The sequence below is a fragment of the Phyllobates terribilis genome, unplaced genomic scaffold, assembly GCF_046119375.1.
Source record: "Phyllobates terribilis strain yellow unplaced genomic scaffold, ASM4611937v1 Scaffold_5__5_contigs__length_657084704, whole genome shotgun sequence".
Classification (NCBI taxonomy): Eukaryota; Metazoa; Chordata; class Amphibia; order Anura; family Dendrobatidae; genus Phyllobates; species Phyllobates terribilis.
The window spans coordinates 545,045,193-545,069,750 of record NW_027362765.1 but is presented as its reverse complement, the minus strand read 5'-3'; the positions used below and the strand labels follow the sequence as shown (position 1 = coordinate 545,069,750).

The 24,558-nt window shown below is 42.1% G+C and overlaps 1 protein-coding gene across 1 annotated transcript in view; it reads right to left on the bottom strand.

The window, feature by feature from the left end:
- Positions 1 to 14,094, bottom strand: part of LOC141271655 (uncharacterized) — a 119,393-nt gene extending 105,299 nt beyond the window's left edge. Inside the window, exon 1 of the mRNA XM_073681696.1 lies at positions 13,358 to 14,094. Coding sequence (XP_073537797.1) covers positions 13,358 to 13,666 — 309 coding nt within the window. The 5' untranslated portion in view covers positions 13,667 to 14,094. The remainder of the gene's footprint in view (positions 1 to 13,357) is intronic.
- Between the last annotated feature and the right edge of the window lie 10,464 nt (positions 14,095 to 24,558).

The window sequence follows — 24,558 nt, the reverse complement described above, 5'->3', positions numbered from 1 at the left end:
CTGTTGAAAAATGGAATGGATGGAATAGCATGCCGCTGCAAGATGCTGTGGTAGCCATGCTGGTTCAGTATGCCTTCAATTTTCAATAAATCCCCAACAGTGTCACCAGCAAAGCACCCCCACACCATCACATCTCCTCCTCCATGCTTCACGGTGGGAACCAGGCATGTAGAGTCCATCCGTTCACCTTTTCTGCGTCGCACAAAGACACGGTGGTTGGAACCAAAGATATCAAATTTGGACTCATCAGACCAAAACACAGATTTCCACTGGTCTAATGTCCATTCCTTGTGTTCTTTAGCCCAAACAAGTCTCTTCTGCTTATTGCCTGTCCTTAGCAGTGGTTTCCTAGCAGCTATTTTATCATGAAGGCCTGCTGCACAAAGTCTACTCTTAACAGTTGTTGTAGAGATGTGTCTGCTGCTAGAACTCTGTGTAGCATTGACCTGGTCTCTAATCCGAGCTGCTGTTAACCTGCGATTTCTGAGGCTGGTGACTCGGATAAACTTATCCTCAGAAGCAGAGGTGACTCTTGGTCTTCCTTTCCTGGGGCGGTCCTCATTTGAGCCAGTTTCTTTGTTGCGCTTGATGGTTTTTGCAACTGCACTTGGGGACACTTTCAAAGTTTTCCCAATTTTTCGCACTGACTGACCTTCATTTCTTAAAGTAATGATGGCCACTCGTTTTTTTTTCTTAGCTGCTTTTTTCTTGCCCTAATATAAATTCTAACAGTCTATTCAGTAGGACTATCAACTGTGTATCCACCAGATTTCTGCACAACACAACTGATGGTCCCAACGCTATTTATAAGGCAAGAAATCCCACTCATTAAACCTGACAGGGAACACCTGTGAAGTGAAAACCTTTTCCAGTGACTACCTCTTGAAGCTCATCAAGAGAATGCCAAGAGTGTGCAAAGCAGTCCTCAAAGCTAAAGGTGGCTACTTTGAAGAACCTAGAATATAAGACATATTTTCAGTTGTTTCACACTTTTTTGTTAAGTATATAATTCCACATGTGTTAATTCATAGTTTTGATGCCTTCAGTGTGAATGTACAATTTTCATAGTCATGAAAATACAGAAAAATCTTTAAATGAGAAGGTGTGTCCAAACTTTTCGTATGTACTATATATATATATATATATATATATATATATATATATATATATATATATATACATATATACACATGTTTATGTATGTCCATATATACAGTGGCTTGCAAAAGTATTTAACCCCCTTGGCATTTTTTCTTGTTTTGCTACCTCACAACCTAGAATTTCACTGTGTTTTTGAGGGTTTGCTTCAGTCCATGTAAAGCACATGCCTACAACTGTGAACATTTGTTTTTTGTTTTTTTTGTGACTCAAACAACAAACAGGACAAAATAACTGAAAACTTCAGTGCATAAACATTCACTCCTAAAGTCAGTACTTCCTAGAGCCTCCTTTTGCGGCAATTACATCTGCAAGTTGCTTTGGATAAGTCTCTCTGAGCTTTCAACATCTTGCCACTGGGATTTTTGACCATTCCTAATGTACAATACAACGTTATATTGTGGTACCGTGTTAGCCAGAAAAATATATGTAAATACTTTTATGCCCAAGAATGACAAAAGTATTCATGGAGTGATACCTTTATTGGCTAACCAGAAAAAAAAATATATGCAAGCTTTCAGAGCACAGAGGCTCCTTCTTCAGGCAATATTACATATGAATTGATAAGACAAATGGCACAACATTTAAGAGATGTTACAGCAAGACATTTGTTCATGAGGTGTAAGGGGTGATGCCTCCTAATAATAAGTCAAAGAGATCAAATTTATGGTTTTTAGTTGCAAATGGCAAGTCTGTGGGAATGTTTAATTATCTGGAGGAGGTGTGAATTGAGGTGTGCCCATTCCCCAAAGCAAAACTGCTCCAGCGCCTTCAAGTTAGATAGTTTCCAACAGCAAATGGCGTAGAAGGGAGGAGGGGAGGGGAAATGTAGAAAGCTTACCACGTTGTCGATTTCAAAACCATGTCAGCCGGAATAAATCCTGAGGGTGCTGCACCCATTGGTGATCACAAGCAAATGAAAAAGAAAAGGGAAATCCACCGGCACATCCAACAGGAAATAATTAAAAATTGTTCTTTATTGAAGAAAAAGCTAAAACATGCTAAAATTAAACCTCAGAAACCTAGGTTTTAGCTACTTCAGACCAAAAGGGGTGAATACATATGCACATGCCAATTTTCAGTTATTTGATCCCATAAATTAAATGTATGCTTACATTTTTCTCACTTCATTTCACCAGCTTAGACTATACGGTGCTGATGCATCACACACAAATCAGATTACAAAAATATTTAAACACAGGTTGTAATGTAACAAAATAGGTAAAAAGCCAAGGGGAACAATACTTTCGCAAGCCACTGTATATATATGTCTATGCATATAATTGATATTAATGACAGACAAATGTGTATATACTGTACATTGATGCGTGTGTATATATACAATACTAATCGTTTTATTTATATAGTGCCAACACATTACATCACCTTTTCTTTAATATATAACATTTAGACTTGTTCACATTCTCTTTTGGGGATTTATTCTATTGCAAGTACAATACATATGTAAATGTTTTACTGTAACAAATAATGATATATCCTTCCTAAAAACACTCTGAACATGCTGGAATAGCTGAACCAACTTGGAATAATTACACTGTAATAGTATCATTAATGTGCAGATTACAGGGCTCCGGCTGCCTTCAAACACCCGTCTAATATCTTTATGGCTGGAGGGCATAGCAACTGTTGTAACAGTTGTAACAAAATGCTTTGGTGCCAGGTTGGCAAGGAATGTTTTACTTTTTTAACTATTTTAATTCCAATGAAACAATTTAGATACAACTAATAGGAGACTTCATTTTTTTAGGAGAATAATAAATGTATTTTATATCTATGGTTTCTTCACAGCACTAGACAGAATATCAATGGGTGCCAACAGTAAAGATAAAGCTTTCATTAGGGAACCTGAGAGACATGTATCATATTTGGAATCTGTGTTCGGTGTAGAAGCAAACAGTGAGCAATTGTGAGTCACATTGCTGTAGTCGTCTACAGTACCACACACATTGCTATGACACCTGTCAGCAACACTACACCAATGCTAGATACCCAAACCGGAAAAGTAAACTCAGCAGACACTTGCTCAAAGACATTCTTCACCTCAACATTTGGTGTAATTGTTGAAGAAACATTTACATAGTTTTATATAGAAAGAACAAAAATAATCTCACTGATATGCATGTGATTGACAGATGTAGCAGACTGAGTGGTCATTTAACTGTTTCTTTCCTAATTTACCTGCAGTATAATAAACATGTGTAAAGGGATTGCCTCAGTGAAAAAAACCCTTTCAATTTATCTTTTGCTGATATCAACTGATCAGCTGTGGGGTTGCCTTTGTAACCCCCTTCCAGCAGTTTTCTCTGGAGAAAGCTGCGCCTAGTGAGACTTTTCAAGGGTCAACCATGTTACCCTAAAAATGGGCCATATCCATCAATACTAAAAAATTTTTTGAGACCACTGACATCTATCACCCAACTACAGGCTAGCTGCTAAACTTATGAATGCTGGTGGCCATAGTATTGTGACCCTCAATGATTATGAGAACAGTTCCTGAGCTCTTCACTCCTCATCAACTGCACAACCACTGGTGGTCAAGCATGTTCTTTGGGTTGACGGCTAAAACAAAGCTTGATCACTGAATTATTTAATCTCCTCCTCACTGAACAATCCTAGTCTAGTAATCAGTTGGGATCATTAAAGGGGTGGTCCGAAGGCAAATTAATTTTCATACTAATTACCTATCTAGTTAGTCCCATAATCTAAGCTATTTTCTAATATACTTGCTTTAAAAATTCCCTATCGTTCCCTAATTACACTGTCTTAACAGGTATTGTATTTTTTTTCCAGTTCCGGTATGATGGCGATTCGTATGAGTAGCACCAGTGCATGCTGGGATACTTAAATCAAGCGTCATCAGGGGGCAAAAGTTGTAGTGACTGTCACTGCCTCTGCCACTCTTTGAAATAAAGCATCATCAGGAATGCTCGTTTAAGGGTCTGTGCTGTCCTTGCACTGTCTCCCTGTACACAGTGTCCACTCTGTGGTCTTAGGAATGGTAATACGCCGGCAAAAGAGCTGTGTCACTATACCCGGCCTAGACCAGTGACTTCATCTGAAGGGGCGGCACTGATCTCCTGCACCACTAGGTATAGTGACACCGCTCTGCTGCTGGCTTATTACTATTCATAAACCGACAACAGAGTAGATGCTCTGCACAGGGAAGACACCACAAGGACAGAGTAGGGAAAGCGCTGTGCACAGGGAAGACACCACAAGGACAGAGTAGGGAAAGCTCTGTGCACAGGGGAAACACCACAGGGACAGAGTACGGACAGCGCTGTGCACAGGGGAAACACCACAGGGACAGAGTAGGGACAGCGCTGTGCAAAGGGGAAACAACACAGGGACAGAGTAGAGACAGTGCTGTGCACAGGGGAAACACTGCAGGGACAGAGTAGGGATAGCGCTGTGCACAGGGAAGACACCACAAGGACAGAGTAGGGAAAGCGCTGTGCACAGGGAAGACACCACAAGGACAGAGTAGGGAAAGCGCTGTGCACAGGGGAAACACCACAGGGACAGAGTACGGACAGCGCTGTGCACAGGGGAAACACCACAGGGACAGAGTAGGGACAGCGCTGTGCAAAGGGGAAACAACACAGGGACAGAGTAGAGACAGCGCTGTGCACAGGGGAAACACTGCAGGGACAGAGTAGGGATAGCGCTGTGCACAGGGAAGACACCGCAGGGACAGAGTAGGGACAGCGCTGTGCACAGGGGAAACACCACAGGGACAGAGTACGGACAGCGCTGTGCACAGGGGAAACACCACAGGGACAGAGTAGGGACAGCGCTGTGCAAAGGGGAAACAACACAGGGACAGAGTAGAGACAGCGCTGTGCACAGGGCAAACACTGCAGGGACAGAGTAGGGATAGCGCTGTGCACAGGGAAGACACCGCAGGGACAGAGTAGGGACAGCGCTGTGCACAGGGGAAACACCACAGGGACAGAGTACGGACAGCGCTGTGCACAGGGGAAACACCACAGGGACAGAGTACGGACAGCGCTGTGCACAGGGGAAACACCACAGGGACAGAGTAGGGACAGCGCTGTGCAAAGGGGAAACAACACAGGGACAGAGTAGGGACAGCGCTGTGCACAGGGGAAACACTGCAAGGACAGAGTAGGGATAGCGCTGTGCACAGGGAAGACACCGCAGGGACAGAGTAGGGACAGCGCTGTGCACAGGGGAAACACCGCAGGGACAGAGTAGGGATAGCGCTGTGCACAGGGAAGACACCGCAGGGACAGAGTAGGGATAGCGCTGTGCACAGGGAAGACACCACAGGGACAGAGTAGGGATAGCGCTGTGCAAAGGGGAAACAACACAGGGACAGAGTAGGGATAGCGCTGTGCACAGGGAAGACACCACAGGGACAGAGTAGGGATAGCGCTGTGCAAAGGGGAAACAACACAGGGACAGAGTAGGGATAGCGCTGTGCACAGGGGAAACACTGCAGGGACAGAGTAGGGATAGCGCTGTGCACAGGGAAGACACCGCAGGGACAGAGTAGGGATAGCGCTGTGCACAGGGAAGACACCACAGGGACAGAGTAGGGAAAGTGCTGTGCACAGGGGAGACACCACAGGGACAGAGTAGGGACAGCGCTGTGCACAGGGGAAACACCACAGGGACAGAGTAGGGACAGCGCTGTGCACAGGGGAAACACTGCAGGGACAGAGTAGGGACAGCGCTGTGCACAGGGGAAACACCGCAGGGACAGAGTAGGGACAGCGCTGTGCACAGGGGAAACACCGCAGGGACAAAGTAGGGATAGCGCTGTGCACAGGGGAAACACCGCAGGGACAGAGTAGGGATAGCGCTGTGCACAGGGGAAACACCGCAGGGACAGAGTAGGGACAGCGCTGTGCACAGGGGAAACACTGCAGGGACAGAGTAGGGATAGCGCTGTGCACAGGGGAAACACCACAGGGACAGAGTAGGGACAGCGCTGTGCACAGGGGAAACACTGCAGGGACAGAGTAGGGATAGCGCTGTGCACAGGGGAAACACCACAGGGACAGAGTAGGGACAGCACTGTGCACAGGGGAAACACCGCAGGGACAGAGCAGGGACAGCGCTGTGCACAGGGGAAACACCGAAGGGACAGAGTAGGGATAGCGCTGTGCACAGGGGAAACACCGCAGGGACAGAGTAGGGAGAGCGCTGTGCACAGGGGAAACACCGCAGGGACAGAGCAAGGACAGCGCTGTGCACAGGGGAAACACCGCAGGGACAGAGTAGGGATAGCGCTGTGCACAAGGGAAACTTAAGGTACCTGAAAATAAGACATTTATAAACTATCCTCAGATGTCAATTGGGGAAAAACCCCTTCAAGTATTATAGAAACAAGATAAAATCCAGCTAATGTACTAAATACATTAATAAGAGCAATACACCCTGCCTCCTTATTAACATTTATAATATTTACTTTTGAGAAGTGAAGACGTTAACCTTTAGACACTTTTGGTGCCACTAATCAGGCATGAAACTTTTACATGAGTCTCATGATCAATTAAATATCCCACAAATAATGGCAGCATAATGCTATATAATTACTCCAAAGTTGTGTAACAACTGAATAAAGGTTGAAATAGATGTAACTATTTATTTTTGTAACAAAGCAAAAAAAACTTACAAAAGACTTATCAATATATTTTGTGCTTTGGACAAATGTAACATTTACAAAGCCCCTGAACCACTTTGTGGCGACTTTTGCACCGAGTATAATGCGTTCATGAATAATTTCCAAGAAATAACAGCACCATTTTTAACCCAAAATGTTTTTTTAGACTACACTAGATTGGATGACCGTGATGACTCTTCCTTGGGGTTAATCTTCAGTCTTAAGGCCCCATTATATATTAAAGGAATGTCAGCTGTATCTACTGATTCAACGGGACTGGCCGACCATCTAATGTATAAAGGCGCCTCCTTTCCTCAAACAAATAATGTGGGGTGAAAGAAGGACATGGCATAGGGAATTTCATGCCCGATCCTTATTTTACTTAAAGAAATAAACTGCTGCCACAGCTGTCTGACAGTGACTTCCTTCCCTCTCCCCATTGAAGCAACATTGAGATGACAAGAATGTCCAAGCTTGAATGTGCATTAGGGGGTCAGGAAAAGATACCTGTAGGCCAAATCAACATTCGGTCAACAGTCAAGCTGATGTGCAAGGGTACCTTTAATGATAAATGTCAGATACACAGGCAAATAAGATGCTGAGAAATTTTCTTTCTTGGAATAGTAAATGAAAGACAGGACAATCCTGTGCAATGAAAATTTGCTAAATAAAACAGCTATAATAAAACTAATAATTTATAAAAACCTTCAGCCAAGCATATCACCTAAGCAGCCACATACACTAGCAGTGCTCTCTGCAATTAGAAAACAAGTGCTGAAAAAGCGAAAGCATAACTTATTATATAAACCAGAAACACCAAGTCTTATAGTGCTCAGCTACGGGAACTGACAGTTCTGGGAAGTAGTGATCATAATTATGGCTTTACTTTAAGTGCAATTATAATTATACAATTAAAATGACATGACAACTATTACCAAGACATCAAGTAGGTGATAGAAAGCTTGAAGCTTTGCCTTGTCTAACAAGAGAACGTTCTACTCCAAATTATGGCAGTAGATACCATATTGTCAATAGATATCACATACATATGGTTGTCCAAGACATATATACTGTAAGTGCATAATGTGGCTTCTTGAATTAGGTCTCAGACATTTATGACGAAAGCATGCAATGATAGGATTGTGTACTTGTATGAAGTTGTGATCCTAAGTTTGAGATATCCCGGGCCATAACTGCAGGACGGTACTATTTTGGCATCAAGTGAATAGAAGTGGACAGCGATGCCAGCGCTGACTGGTCGCCGGGCTCACGTGTCATGACAACTGCATGAGAACCCCGGAAACACAAGTGCCGACACCGCTGGAACAGCGCTGGCACGAGAACTGAGTATAAGTGTTATTATTTTATCAGGGCCAAACATGGGGGATGGGAAAGGGTTGTCCAAGTAGTAGACAACTCTTTTAAGAGTCAACCACAGAGTAACTACCAAACTGTAGTAGAGGGAATGAACTGCACACCAAAAGCACGTGGAGATACTTAATTGGACTTTTTTAAGAATATTTCATATCCATTGATCACACCACAGTCCATATAGAAATACGTAACGTTTCAGGTGTAACACCCTTCTTCAGACACGTAAGTAATGGTCACTGAATAATAGTTAGAGTGGCCCAAGGCACGTGGTGGAACACCGCTGGCTAGGTACAAGTTTATGTCCTGGTTTGCCTTAGTTTAGGGGAAGCTCCCCCATACCTTGGACTACTCTAGCTTATGTGCAGTCTCCATTACATGCATCATGGAGGATGTTACACCCGAAACGTTAACGTATTTGTATATCAACTGTGGTGTGAACAATGTACTGTATATGAAATATTCGTAATAAATTCTAATTACCGTAAGCATCTCCACATGCCTTCGGTGTTCTGTACTCTCTTTCTATGCAGTTAAACATTCACACACAAGAAATGACCAAGTAATTATACCAAACTAGTGATTGCAGAGAGGTAGCTGTGTAGACATGCATCTTGTGTCTTTAAATTGCAGACAGAGCTCTGTTATATGAGCACAGCGGCATACAAGTGTACAATCCCGATAAGAAAGGTGCATATTTCATTTCCAGAAAACTCAGAGGTTGTTTATAAACATTAAAAAGCATAAAAGCAAATGTCTCATCTCTAATAATAATCAAAAATGTACAATGTAAAGTAATAAAATATGCTGTCTCAGCAATACTGATAGAAACAGTCTCCCTATGAGGCTAGGGCTACACATAGAAATTTTGATCTTGAGACATGGCAAGGCTCGTTAAAGGGTGGATATTAACTTTTACGATTGCTACTTCCAATTGGTGGCACTAGAGCACTAGTCTTAGTCCTCTCTGAAGAGGCAATTTGCATATGCGGTCTTGAGACAGCAAGTTTTGGACAAGTCACACAATCAAAAACAATTGTGTGACTTGTCATCAGCTTGGTACTGTGTGACTATTTTAGAGCTGCAAAAAAAAGACAGCCAAATTGCAGACAGGTAGCAGGAGTCACAAGTCGCACGTGACTTAATTGAAAGCATATGGGGCAAAGTTGCTTGTGTTGGATTTTTTGTATTGCAAGTGGTTTGTTGCACGTCTGATAGAATTTATTCACACTGAGTCTTTTTGCTGAGTTTTTTTAGCAGATACTGAGTGGACACACCGAGCAGTTGAGAAGTTTTGTGTTTTTGAGCAGGATGTGTAGAGTTTCTGCTCTGTTTTTGCTCCAAAAATTCCTCATAAAACTCAGTATGAACATATCCTTAAAGTGCATTTACACCACCCAATTTAATATCCAGTTTCCACAGGCAGAACACTCTTCAGATACGCACTGATTGATCATTCAGGGCTCATAGGATGCCATTGATCTCGGCAGCACGAGTTCTGTTTGCAGCACGAGTTCTGTTTGCAGCACAAAAGATCATTTCCTTCCTTCAGACAAATGATCCTTCCTTGTATGATCTTCTGCCTGTTTTGACTGCACGATTATTGGGAAATGAGCGTTGCTAAGAACGCTCCTTCATGATAATCATGTAGTGTAAATGGGCTTTTGGTCAACTTTACTGTGACTTGACAATTTCACAGCTTTGATTTGACTATAAAATAACCAAATTATAGACAGATTGCATGTGAATAGCAAGCCGCGCATGACTTACATTGAAGCCCGTGGCCATAAATTCAAGGGTATTATGTCTTCTGATCATTGTAACATGGATCGCAATCTGATCCCTTTGACAATCATTATATGCGATGTCACATTGCAACACTGTAATATTCATGTTGCGCAACACATGTTGCCCTGCAGCCCTAGCGTAAATGTCCTTTGCAGAAGTTTTTCATTACTTTCTATATGACTGATGTGGCTCCTATTCCCATAGGAAATATTAGAGTGGCATATGATTACATCATGATTTGTTCCATGCTATTTTAACGATTTCCTATGGAAATATCATCAAAAATTTCATTTGGTTACATATCACTCATACCCCAGTTTTGTAGCAAAATATAAATGGGGACTATACATCCATAGCTCAACACGGGAAATTAACAAGGTCAACAATTATTTTTATTTAAATATATACATATATATATATATTTCAAATTGTCAGAAACTGTAATCTTCTCCATTAATCTGTCTGCTAGCAAACTACTAAACAGACCAGCATCATTTTCTGTCTCATCATAATGTAAAAGACACTAAGATGTCAGACTTCTCCACGTCAGTCAATCACGGCTGGTTTTGAGGAGTTGTTTCCGGGTCTGGAAATAACTTCAAAAGGAGCAACAGAGAAGAGGTCACCATTCCTATCATTTCTACTTTAACCTATAAAGTGTAGAGAAACATTGTCCCTACAACTCTCTATGCGACTTATTCTCTTCAATACATATTCTTATTGTGGGTCTCTAAGTATAATGACTGAGAAGTTTTCATCCATACTTTTGTAAAATTTGAAAATGAAATCTTAGAAATTATGTGAATCAGCATAAAAGTTTAGTGAGTTTTCAAATGAGTCTAATCTAATAGGTTGTGGCTGATCATTCCCTCTGGGATACATTAAACTCATACACACAGATATTAGACTTTCAGCTTGACACCTTACACTCACAAAGTGTGTAATGATTTATTTTCTTCATAATAAGAAAGGTTAAGTTTATTAAAGCCCTATTCACATGCATAGGGAGCCCCTCTTGGGGTAGCTACTGTAATTCTGGTGATTTTTAAGAGCACATTCTGCAGCACTATTATTCCTGCTGTAAAAAAAACTCAACCTGACCCAGCCAATCTGTCACAGCACCAGGGCAACCAATAGACATGAAAGCTATGACTATAGGGTATTAAAAGGTTAACACGTGATACCAATATCTATCCATGTCAATACATTACTGGAGCAGTCAACTATGACTTATGTCATTTTAGCAATCAATGACTAATAAACCCAGTGATATCTACTTTAATGTGACACTATGACACTGATCACAACAATAAAGTGTAAAAGTGTATATACAGAGGGTGAAATAAGTATTGAACATGTCACCAATTTTCTAAGTAAATATATTTCTAAGGTGCTATTGACATGAAATTCTCTAGAGATGTCGGTAATAACCCATCCAATCCACACAGGCAAAGAAATCAAACCATAGATGTCCATAAATTATGTATAATAATGAGAAATGACACAGAGAAAAAGTATTGAACAGCTGGTTCAATTGATGGTCTATAAAAAGGAGTCTCATTCCCAATTGCTGTAAACTATACTGATGCCATTGGTTACAGAAGAATTTCTAAACTACTGAAGGTTCCAGTGAGCACTGTTGGGCCCATAATCAGTTAGTGGAAAGAACATAATTTCACCATAAAATGGCCACGAACAGGTGCTCCCTGCAAGATTTCAGAAATGTTTTAATAATAATAATAATCTTTATATAGCGCTAACATATTCCGCTGTGCTTTACATACATTATCGTCGCTGTCCCCATCGGTGCTCACAATCTAGATTCCCTATCAGTATGTCTTTGGAGTGTGGGAGGAAACCAGAGAACCCAGAGGAAACCCACCCAAACACAGGGAGAACATACAAACTCCTTGCAGATGTTGTCCTTGGTGGGATTTGAACCCAGGACCCCAGCGCTGCAAAGCTGCAGTGCTAACCACTGAGCCACCGTGCTGAGATTAAAAAGCATTGCATATCACCCCAAAAACTCCATACCCTCAGTGAAGTTTGGCGGTGGGAACATCATGGTGTGGGGCAGTTTATCAGCATAGGCAAACTTCATATAACTGAAGGAATGATGAGACATTACTTATAAAAATCTGCTGCCATCCACCAGGATGATGAAGATGAAACGAGAGTGGACACTTCAGCCAGACAATGATTCCAAACACAGAACCAAGGAAACTCTCAATTGGTTTCAGAGAAACAAAATAAAGCTGCTAGAATGGCCCAGTCAATCACCGGACCAGAATCCAATAGAAAATGTATGGAAGGAACTGAAGCTCAGAGTTCATAGAAGGAGCCCACAGGGACCTTCAGGATTCGTAGAGTGTGGAAGAATGGGCCAAAATCACACATGAGCAATGCAAGCGACTAGTTTCTCCATACAGGAGGCGTCTTGAAACTGTCATCGCCAACAAAGACTTTTGTACAAAGTATTAAACAAATGTCAATAAGCATATTCAATACTTTTTCCCTGTGTAATTACTCATTATTACACATAACTTAATTTATGGACATCTATGCTTTGATTTGTCTGTGCGGATTGGATGTGTTGTTACCGACATCTGGTGAGAACTTCATGTCAATAGCACCTTTAGTTACTTAGAAAATTAGTGATATGTTCAATACTTATTTTACCCGCTGTATATCAATACACACACATGAATATACGTTTATTTTGGCAGTGAACGTTGAACGTAACACTAAAATATCAAGCCATGTGGTATAGGAGGAAAGCAAAAGCAGATAATCCAAGGCCAGTCATAGTGATACTGGATTTGACACACAACTGTCCAAGCGACAAAGTACATTTTCTTCACTTTTAACTTTGGGGGTGTGACATAAGTTGTATAAAATGTCGTATAAATTTCTTAAACATAGGCAACAAGTTTTACTCCAAAAAACTACCAACCAACCTTTACCAGACTGAATACTTTGCATATTAAGTACATTGTGAATATAGCACACATCACATACAGAATGTACCATTTCCCAGCAAATCAGCAAAATGACAGTCCTTATCACATAACGCTCTCCTCTTTCAACCAATAACAAGTGCTGCCTAAGAGCTTGCAATCTAATGACACTTTAGGGTATCAGCAGAAGCCATTTCCAGAATGTTTCTTTCATTGATATTTTGGTTGCTTTGGAAACAATTCCTTAAACAACTCTAGAGCTTCCAGAACAATGACAAGAAGTTATCAAAGAGCAGAACATAAAAGCAAGCCTGCTTTCAAAAGAGTAGAATAGAAAAGAATGTGTTTCCAAGCAGCCACAGTGTGAAATGTGTAGATATTGGTGTTTTCATTCAAAGTAGAAAGGTGCAATAAGTAAATATGTACAGACCTCTTCCAGCAGTTGGTCAACTCTTCCCAAAATAGCTGTCTCCATTTGGTCTGCAGAGACTAAGGCAGATAAGTGAGTGTATCTGAACTTCTCTAAATCAGAAACCCTGGACTGTAAATCAGAGGTCCTACAGAGAACCAGGAGACTAAGAACCAGGGAAAACACTGATAATAAGGCAAGCCCACATCCCACGAGTGCAGGGAACCTGCTGCACTTCCCACAGTCCTCTGTCCTACAGGGGATGGTTCTACAACTCCTAGAGAAGAGACTGTTGCTAGCAGCAGCTCTCCACACCTCCTTTCCCTCCATGGTGTCCAGAGAAATAATAAATAAATAAATAGAATAAATAAGCCACAATCTTAATCCAAGGGGTACAATCCAGAATTAAGGGTGAGGGAGTCAACCCAAGGTGGATCCACTAGCAGCTGTTCAGTATATGCCAGACTGGATACAGGAGAGACAAATAAATAGGTTTCTGCAGCTTTTATAGAGCCAAGCAATATTGAGAGAAGAGGAGAGAAAAGTTATTGGAAAGTCTTTGTGTAGTTTTCTCTCTTCTGTCTTGCAAACTTCAGTGACTTGTGAGAGTTGTAAAGGAATCCGGCATAGAAGTCCCCATTAGGAAGGTGTAATTTTCAACTGGTTGGGAGCTGTGCTGTGGCTGATCTTCTCTCCTGTGTAACATGACACACACTGTTCTCTCCTTCTGAACTGCAGGGATCAGATGAGCCAGCCAGACCCCCCTCCTCCTGTGTAACCTCCTCCACTCCTCCTTGCACACTCTAAACTGATTTATTTATTTATGCAAAGTGCTTGGGAGGGTTCTGGCCAGGAGACATCCTATCCCACCACCCTCCAAATCCCCAGAGCACCTCTCATCAGCTCGCCTGCAGCTTTGAAGTGATACCCAGAGCAGATATATATAGGAGACAGCAGGAAGAGTTTGTAAATCCAGGACTTTTTTTTTATTCCACATAGAGTGATACAATCTAAAAAATATTAAACTTTAAAAAATAATCATTTAAATTAACTTTTCTTATTAGTTACTATATAAGTTGATTAATGTGGAACACAACTAATATAGTTGATTCAAAATAACTTACAATTACAATCTAGGAATGCAGCAAACAAATAGAGCAACAAGTATTGGAAACAAATGAATAACCAAGACAAATGGAGAGAATCACACCCCTGCCATTAAGAGCTTACAGTCTAGATGAAATTGGAAGAGTGACACAATAGCTACCACTTGGTGCTAATTTTATCCAGACAGCTAGCCCTATGTATTGCTGAGGTGAATATAAATAATACTGTGAGAACCAGTTATACAGTCAGTATCTGAGCCAACACATATATACGCTCTTCCCTACCCCCCTGGGTCGCTTCAGAAGGTAAATCCACAATCCAGCTGCTGTTACTATCACCATCATTTTAGTAGGTCTACTGTATATTCCCCATATACGTTATTTATTATGCATAGTTATGTAGCACCATCATATTCGACAGCACAAATTGTCATTGCTGTTCCCGTTGAGCTCACAATCTAAATTCCCTATCAATATGTCTTTGAGATGTGGGAGGAAACCCAGGAAACCCACAGGGAGAACATAAATTCCTTGCAAATATTTTCCTTGGTGGGATTTGAACAGAGGATCCGAAAGCAAAATTAATAACAACAGCGCCCTTGAGCTACTGGGCTGCCCATTAACCACTTCGCGCCAGAGCCTGTTTTTGCCTTCGTGACCGGGCCAATTTTTTCAATTCTGACCACTGTCACTTTATGAGGTAATTACTCTGGAACGCTTCAACAGATTCCCCTGATTCTGAGTTTGTTTTTTCGTGACATATTGTACTTCATGATAGTGGTACAATTTCTTCGATATCACTTGCGTTTATTTGTGAAAAAAATGGAAATTTGGTGAAAAGTTTGAAAATTTCGCAATTTTCAAACTTTGAATTTTGATGCCCTTAAATCAGAGAGATATATCACACACAATAGTTAATAAATAACATTTCCCACATGTCTACTTTACAGTAGCACAATTTTGGAAACAACATTTTTTTTATTAGGAAGTTATAAGGGTTAAAAGTTGACCAGCAATTTCTAATTTTTCCACCAAAATTTACAAAACCATTTTTTAGGGACCACATCACATTTTAAGTCACTTTGAGGGGCCTTTATGATGGAAAATACCCCAAAGTTACACCATTCTAAAAACTGCACCCCTCTAGGTGCTTAAAACCACATCCAAAAAAGTTAAGTAACCTTTCAGGTGCTTCACAGGAATTTTTGGAACGTGGAGGAAAGCAAAATGAAAATTTTACTTTTTTTCACAAAAATTTTACTTCAGACCCAATTTTTTTTATTTTTGCAAGGGTAACAGCAAAAAATGGATCCCAGAATTTATTGTGCAATTTCGCATGAGCATTCTGATACCCCATATTTAGGGGAAAACCACTGTTTGGGTGCACGGCAGGGCTTGGAAGGGAAGGAGTGCCATTTGACTTTTTGAATGTAAAATTTGCTTGAATAAGTAGCAGACACCATGTTTGGGGAGCCCCTGATGTGCCTAAACAGTGGAAACCCCACAAAAGTGACACCATTTTGGAAACTAGACACTTCAGGGAACTCATATAGATGTGTGGTGAGCACCTTGAACCCCCTGGTGCTTCACAGAAGTTTATAACATTGAGCCGTAAAAATAACATTTTCACATTTTTCCCACAAAAATGTTTTTTAGCCCCAAATCCCCAAATTTTGCATTTTAATAAGGTTAACAGGAGAAATTGCACCATACCATTTGTTGTAAAATTTCTCCTGAGTAAGCCGATACTTCATATGTGGGGGAAAACCACTGTTTGGGTACACGGCGGGGTCGGAAGGGAAGGAGCACCATTTGACTTTTTGAATGTAAAATTTGCTTGAATAATTAGTGGATGCCATGTTTGAGGAGCCCTTGATGTGCCTAAACAGTGGAAACCCCACAAAAGTAACACCATTTTGGAAACTAGACCCCTCAGTGAACTTATCTAGATGTCTGGTGAGCACCTTAAATCCCCTGGTGTTTTACAGAAGTTGATAACATTGAGCCGTAAAAATAAAATTTTCTAATTTTTTCCACAAAAATGTTTTTCAGCCCCAAATTTTGCATTTTCATAAGGGTGACAGGAGAAATTTCACCATACCATTTCTTGCAAAATTTCTCCTGAGTAAGCCGATACCCCATATGTGGGGGAAAACCACTGTTTGGGTGCACGGCTGGGCTCGGAAGGGAAGGAGCACCATTTAAATTTTTGATTGAAAAATTTGCTTGAATAATTAGCAGATGCCATGTCGCATTCGGAGAGCCCCTGATGTGCCTAAACAGTGGAAACCCCCCCCCATAAATTACATCATTTTGGAACAAGACCCCTCAGGGAACTTGTATAGATGTGTGGTGAGCACCTTAATGTGGGGGAAAACATTATGTGAGGGAAACCATTGTCTGGGCGCACGGCAGGTCTCCGAAGGGAAGGAGCACTGATTGACATTTTCAACGCAAAACTCGCTGGAATTGAGAGCGGACGCCATGTCGCGTTTGGAGAGCACCTGATGTGCTTAAACAGTGGAACGCCCCCATAAGTGACCCCATTTTGGAAACTAGACCCCTTAAGGAACTTATCTAGATGTGTGATGAGCACTTTGAACCCCAAGTGTTTCACAAACATTTGAGTAGAGCCGTGAAAATAAAAAGGTGAGTATAAGGATTTTTTTATTTTATTCTTATTTTTACACCAGGACACAGCGGGAGCAGAATACTACTCTCAACATTGTCCATTGCTTGCGCTGATTGCAGTGTCTGCAGGGAGCAAAGATGAAGTCAGTGTTTAGCACTCGGTGCTTGGGAACAACGCTACTTGTACTGTTGATTCCCAGGTGCCGGTACGTGTGCTCCTGATGCAGCACATAGGTGGCACATGGGCGGCACACTGTAGCCAAACGGACGCCACACAGGTGTACATGGACACACGGATATCTCCAGTACTGTTTGTACTGGAAATATCAGGAGGTATGAAACCGACCTTCATCTGGAGTCCCTTTGGCCTCTGTTTTATACGGTGTCCTTTTTTTCAGAAGTTCACAAAGCTGTGGCCAATGGCACTTTTATGCACGCCTAATAAAAAGACGGAGACTGTGGGATCACAGGCCAGATGGCATCCACGGTGCCTCCATCTGCCTCATTACATGGAATCTTCTGCCGGAGTTTCTGTCTGAATCATGTATTTCAGAGATTTACACAGAAACCCCGATGTAAGCGCTCAGCGCAGAGCTCAGGATAAATGTGAGCCGAGATTTACTGCGATCTTTGGGAGGCAGAATGAACAAATCAACAGCAGGTGAAAAATTGTTTTTATTTTTTTTACGCTGTTCCTCATGCAGTATAAGTGATTAGACAACTTTTTTCATTGGATCTGTGCAATTACAGTAATACCAGATTTATATCGGGTTTTTATGTTTGGCAGCTGTCATTTTTTTTTTTTTGCAAAGACTAGTTTTTGCATCGCCATATTTTGAGAGCTATAATTTTTCCATATTTCAGCATACAGAGTCATGTAAGAGTTTGTTTTTTTGAGCAAGAAGTTGACGTTTTTATTGGTACCATTTTCAGGCATGTGACATTTTTTGATCGGTTTCAGTAATTCAGTTATTGTTTTTTTTGGGATTTTTTCATGCTGTCTCACGTGTGTTAAAATTGATAAGGCAGCTTTATTCTTCGGGTCAGTACGTTTACAGCGATACTACATTCATATCATTTTTTTATGTTTTGTCGCTTTTGCACAATAAAAATTATTTTAGAGAAAAAATAATTTTTTATGCATCGCTTTATTCTTTACAGAGCCAATGAACATGCAGGGATTGCCAGCCAGTCACTGTAATGCCGCAGCCATGTTGGTTGTGGGCATTACAGTGATTGGCTGGCTGCACAGCGTCACCTCGAGTATTTAAAACCAGGTGCCGCCATCTTGGACACAGTCGCTACGGATCAGACAGTGTAGAGAGAGTGCTGCTGAGCTAGGGAGAGATTTATACTGCGAAATAGGTAGTGTAGGGTCTCTAAAGCCTGTAAAATCAAACAAACAGTCCTTCTGAGGACTAATATCCATCCCAGATATCAGGCAGGCAGGCGGTATAGGAGATGCAGTGGTTATACCAACAAATACTGCATTACAGTCCTCTGTGCTGCTGCTGCTCAAATTGCTAGACTTAGCCCCAGGTCTCAGGGGCCAGGAAAAATCCTTTTTTTTCATCTAAATCCTCTTTTTTTTTTTTTCCCTCAGTCAGACTGTACAAATACCCGTCGTATTAACCTTTTGGTATTTCCAAATCTTTGTATTATCCACTTTTTTGCCTTTTTTCTATAAAAAAAACAATTTGAGTGTCTCGGTAACTGTTCAGACACAAATATATCTATTTAAAAAAGTCTGGTATACGCCAGGAAATTAGAACTGTGGTTTTCCTCTTCCACGGTTCAAATCTGGGTGTTATCCACCTTTTTCCCTTTTTTCCATAAAAAAAAAACAGTTTGAGTGTCTCGGTGACTGTTCAGACACAAATATATCTATTTAAAAAAGTCTGGCATACGCCAGGAAATTAGAACTGTGGTTTTCCTCTTCCACGGTTCTAATCTCCTTTTTTTTACCCTTTTGCCATTGATAGTGCGAGTGTAAGCTATTTTACTTCATTTACAATGGGCAAGGCGCGTGGCAAGGGACGTGGAACTGGACGTTATGGTGATGGTGCGTGCAGAGGACAGGGCCGTGGCCAAGGTGAAAATGTGCCACAACCAACAGCCACATCTTCTCGCTCCGAGTTCTTGACCGAATTACTAGGGAAGCACACAACAACACCACTATTGCCAATGTTAGAACCTTGCTGTTAGGTTTTTTTTCCTTTGCTGGTCACATGACCTTGTTGGCCTATTTAATCCTGCTCCGCCCTTCTGGCTTTGCTGGACTTCATTGTATATCTACTTTCTAGCTAGCCTGTGCTCTGTATCTTGCTCTGTTAGTTTGCTTGGTCTACGGACCTCTATGTTCTATCTATTTTGTTTGTTCGTCTGTCTGCTACTATTTCTGTTAGGAGGTGTCCCATATTCCTCCCAGTCCTTGGTACTTGTAGGGATTCCCTCCCCACATCTATAGGTCTCCGTACAGACTAGATTAGGACTTTAGCAGGTCTGATCGCAGGATCAGGTTCCCTGTTACATCGTAGGGATTCAGCTGAGTCCTATAGTAGGGACAGATCTCCTCTCTTTCCTTAGCTTTGGTAGCAGAACATAACAGTAAGTCCAGCCTGCAAATTCTCTAAGGAAAGATTTTTTTTTTTTTTTTTTGTTCCATCATGGTGTCGGTTCAGGATTTGGCTAAACACCTGCAGGGACTCTCTCTGGAAGTGGCCGAGCTCCGTCAGCACGTGAGTAACTGTCCTGGAGCATATTTCTTGGAGCCTAAGGTATGTTTGCCGGATTTATTTTTTGGTGAACATCGAGAATTTTTTTCATTTAAAAATGCTTGCTTATTGTATTTTCGTTTGAGACCCAAGTCCTCTGGGGATGAATCCCAGCGCGTAGGGTTCATAATGTCACTTTTGCGCAAAGAGCCTCAGGAGTGGGCCTTTTCTTTGCAACCTAGTGATACATGCTTCAGATCAGTGGATAGTTTTTTTTCTGCTTTAGGATTATTATATGATGATCCTGACTGTGTGGCATCAGCTGAGACTGAGTTGAGACGTTTAAAACAAGGATCAGGTAATGTGGAAAAATATTGTACTCATTTTCGTCGTTGGTCCACTCAAACAGGGTGGAACGATTCTGCTCTGAAAAGTCTATTTCTTGCTGGGCTCAGTGAAAGGGTTAAAGACCTGCTAATTGCTTATCCTACACCTGAGGATTTGCAACAGGCTATGCAATTAGCTATACGGGTGGATAGAAGACTGCGTGCTAGGGTTAATGAGAGCAAATCCTCTGCTATGTCAGTTTCTGGTTATGATAATGTGTGTACTAACAGTGGTGAACCGATGGAGATTGGATCGGTGGCACCTCGCTCTCAAGAAAAAGACCGTCGTTTTTCGGAAGGCTTGTGTTTCTATTGCGGAAAATCTGGTCATTTGATTAAAGGCTGTGAGCTTCGTATGAAGAAAGAAAAAAAAATGGTCAGTCACGCCCGTATTGCCTGTTTAAATTCCAAGGGTATATTTTTAGCTGCTTCCACGATTGCTCAGGAAAAATTAATGGAATTTCGGGTGTTTGTTGATTGCGGGTCTACACTGAATGTAATTGATGGGGGATTCGTGGAAAAACTCAATTTAAAACCTGAACCTTTATCATCCCCCATTGCTGTGGTTTCTGTGGATGGCTCCCCTTTGAAGAATATTACTCTCAAGGTCAGTGAATTTCCTCTCACTATTAATGGTGTTCACCATGAGAAATTGGATTTGGTAGTGTTGAATAACTTGCCTTCTCCAGTAATATTGGGTTTGCCCTGGTTAAAATTTCACAATCCTGTACTGGATTGGTCTACCAGTGAAATTAAATCCTGGAGCCATAAATGTTATGACAAGTGTTGTAACGGGCGTATTGCAGCTTTGGATAGGGGAGAATTGCCTGTTCCTATTCAGGATTTTTGGAGAGTTTTTTCTGAGAAAGAATCGCAGGTTTTGCCTCCCCATAGAGACTATGATTGTTCTATTGAATTTGTCCCTGGAGCGATTCTTCCTAAAAGTCGTTTATTTAACCTTACTATTCCTGAGAGGAAGGCTTTGGAGGAATACATACAGACAAGTTTGGCCGCCGGTCACATTAGGCCCTCTAAGTCTCCTGTGGCGGTTGGATTTTTTTTTGTAAAAAAAAAGGACGGCGGTTTACGTCCTTGTCTGGATTTTCGTGAGATTAACAAAATTACGGTACGCAATCCTTACCCACTGCCATTGATTCCTGATCTGTTTAACCAGTTATTGGGGGCCAAGTGGTTCTCTAAAATTGACCTTAAGGGGGCATACAATCTGTTGCGCATGAAGGAGGGTGATGAATGGAACACTGCTTTTAACACTCCTGTGGGTCATTTTGAGAATCTGGTTATGCCTTTTGGTCTTACTAATGCTCCTGCATTTTTTCAGAATCTGATTAATGACATCCTTAGACCTTTGATCGGTAAAAATGTGGTTGTGTATTTGGATGACATTTTGATTTATTCGCCAGATCTGGAGTCTCATTGGCGGAGCGTGCGTGAGGTATTACAGTTATTAATGGACAATTCGCTTTTTGCTAAGCTGGAGAAATGTGAGTTCGCTGTACAGAGAATTAGTTTTTTGGGCTACATTATCTCCAGCAAAGGTTTTGAGATGGATCCGGTTAAGGTTCAGGCTGTGCAGGAATGGCCTAGGCCTATTGGTTTGAAATCGATGCAGAGGTTTTTGGGTTTCGCCAATTACTATAGAAAATTCATAAAAAAATTTTCTAGTATTGTCAAACCTCTGACTGATCTCACCAGGAAAGGTGCTGATGCGGTTCAGTGGTCTTCTGAGGCCATTGAAGCTTTTGTGTATCTCAAGGAGAGGTTCACCTCTGCTCCCATCCTTATGCAGCCTGATGTTACTAGGCCGTTTTTGGTTGAGGTTGATGCTTCCTCTGTGGGGGTTGGCGCAGTATTGTCTCAGGATAACGGGGATGGATTACATCCCTGTGCCTTTTTTTCAAAAAAATTTTCGGAGACTGAATTGAATTACGATATTGGTAATCGGGAATTATTGGCTATTAAACTCGCATTTGAACACTGGCGGCACTTCTTGGAAGGTGCGGAATTTCCCGTTCAGGTTCTTACGGATCATAAAAATCTGATATATCTTGATGCTGCCAAGCGCCTGAATGCCCGTCAGGCTAGGTGGGCACTGTTTTTCTCGCGGTTTAATTTCTCCGTTACTTACATCCCTGGTACTAAGAATGTTAAGGCGGATGCCTTGTCTCGCAGTTTTTCTCCCATAGTCGGTGCTGAGAAAGAGGAAAACATTTTACAAGAAGGTGTTGTGATAGCTGCTTTAGACTCTGTTTTGGAAGATGAGATTCTTAAAGCTCAGGAGAATGCCCCATCTAACACTCCTCATGGGAGGTTGTTTGTGCCTGGGACCTTTAGGAGAGATTTGTTTGTTGAGTGTCACGAATCTCGGTTGGCAGGTCATCCCGGAATCTCTGAGACCAAGAGACTGGTGGGTCGCAGTTTTTGGTGGCCTGGATGGCAGAAGGAAGTCATTAAGTGGGTGCGCCAATGTACTATATGTGCTAGATCTAAGTCCTCACATACTCCTGCTGCGGGGTTACTTTGTCCTTTGGAGGTCCCCAGTGCTCCTTGGACACATTTGGCTATGGACTTTATAACTGACCTTCCCCCCTCTGAGGGTTTTACTGTCATCTGGGTGGTCGTGGACCGTTTTAGCAAGATGTGTCACTTGGTTCCCTTCGTCAAACTGCCCTGCGCTAAAACTCTCGCTAAGGCCTTTGTCAAGGAAATTGTCAGACTTCATGGCGTTCCTACTGACATTGTTTCTGATAGGGGTCCTCAGTTCGTGGCTCGTTTTTGGCGTGCCTTTTGTGACAGGTTGGGAATTCATTTGTCGTTTTCGTCCGGATATCATCCTGAATCTAATGGCCAGACAGAAAGGAAAAACAAGGATGTTGAGCAGTTCTTGCGTTGTTTTGTGGCAGACAATCAAGAGGGGTGGTCTGAGTTTCTGCCACTTGCTGAATTTGCTCTGAACAATCATACATCTTCTTCTGCTGGTTGTTCGCCTTTTTTTTGTTGTTCTGGGAGACATCCGTCGTTTGGGTCGTTCTCCAAGTTGGGATCTGCCGTGCCTGAGGAGGAGAATTTTTCCGGTGATTTGGAGAGAGTTTGGACGGATGTGCGTGGTAATCTTCAGGAGGCCAACAGAAAATCTAAAGACTACTTTGATAGGAAACGACAGGAGGTTTTGTTCGCTGTTGGTGACATGGTTTGGTTGTCCTCTAGGAATCTGCGGTTGAGGATTCCTTCTAAGAAATTGGGTCCCAAGTTTGTAGGGCCCTTTAAGGTGCTTCAGGTTGTCAACCAATCTGCTGTTAGGTTGGAGGTTCCTACCTCCTGGAGAATTAATCCGGTCTTTCATGTCTCTCTGTTAAAAAAAGCTGTTGTGTCGGATGGTGACGCCTCTGCCTCTGTTCCTCCGGTGGTGGAGGACGGGGAATATGAAATTTCTCGCATCCTTGACTCTAGACGGTATAGAGGTAGTTTGCAGTATCTTGTGGCCTGGAAAGGTTTCGGACCCGAGGATAACTCTTGGGTGAGGTCAGATGATGTTTCCGCGTCCAGACTTATCAGAGCGTTTCACAGGAGATTTCCTGATAAGCCTGGTCCTAGGGGATCCGGAGGATCCTCTTAGAAGGGGGGGTACAGTTAGAACCTTGCTGTTAGGTTTTTTTTCCTTTGCTGGTCACATGACCTTGTTGGCCTATTTAATCCTGCTCCGCCCTTCTGGCTTTGCTGGACTTCATTGTATATCTACTTTCTAGCTAGCCTGTGCTCTGTATCTTGCTCTGTTAGTTTGCTTGGTCTACGGACCTCTATGTTCTATCTATTTTGTTTGTTCGTCTGTCTGCTACTATTTCTGTTAGGAGGTGTCCCATATTCCTCCCAGTCCTTGGTACTTGTAGGGATTCCCTCCCCACATCTATAGGTCTCCGTACAGACTAGATTAGGACTTTAGCAGGTCTGATCGCAGGATCAGGTTCCCTGTTACATCGTAGGGATTCAGCTGAGTCCTATAGTAGGGACAGATCTCCTCTCTTTCCTTAGCTTTGGTAGCAGAACATAACAGCCAACTGATCAGTGTGAACAGGTTATGAATTGGATAGCAGATAATACTTCCAGTCACCTGTGCACCACCACCTCCTGTCTGTCTTGCACACGGTCAAGTCTAAGTAGCCATGAGTCTCGACCGCATACTCCTCCTCACCCTGATGCTCCTTCCTCCCACCATGCCGAGTGTCGTCAGACAGCAACTGATCCCACAGTTGGACACTCTGAAGAGCTGTTCATTGGTCCATTTCCGTATTTGGGCCCCTCGCCTGCTCAGCTTGAAGTGGTGGAAGAGGTAGCGATGGCCAAATATTTGAACAGCCACGGTCACAGGA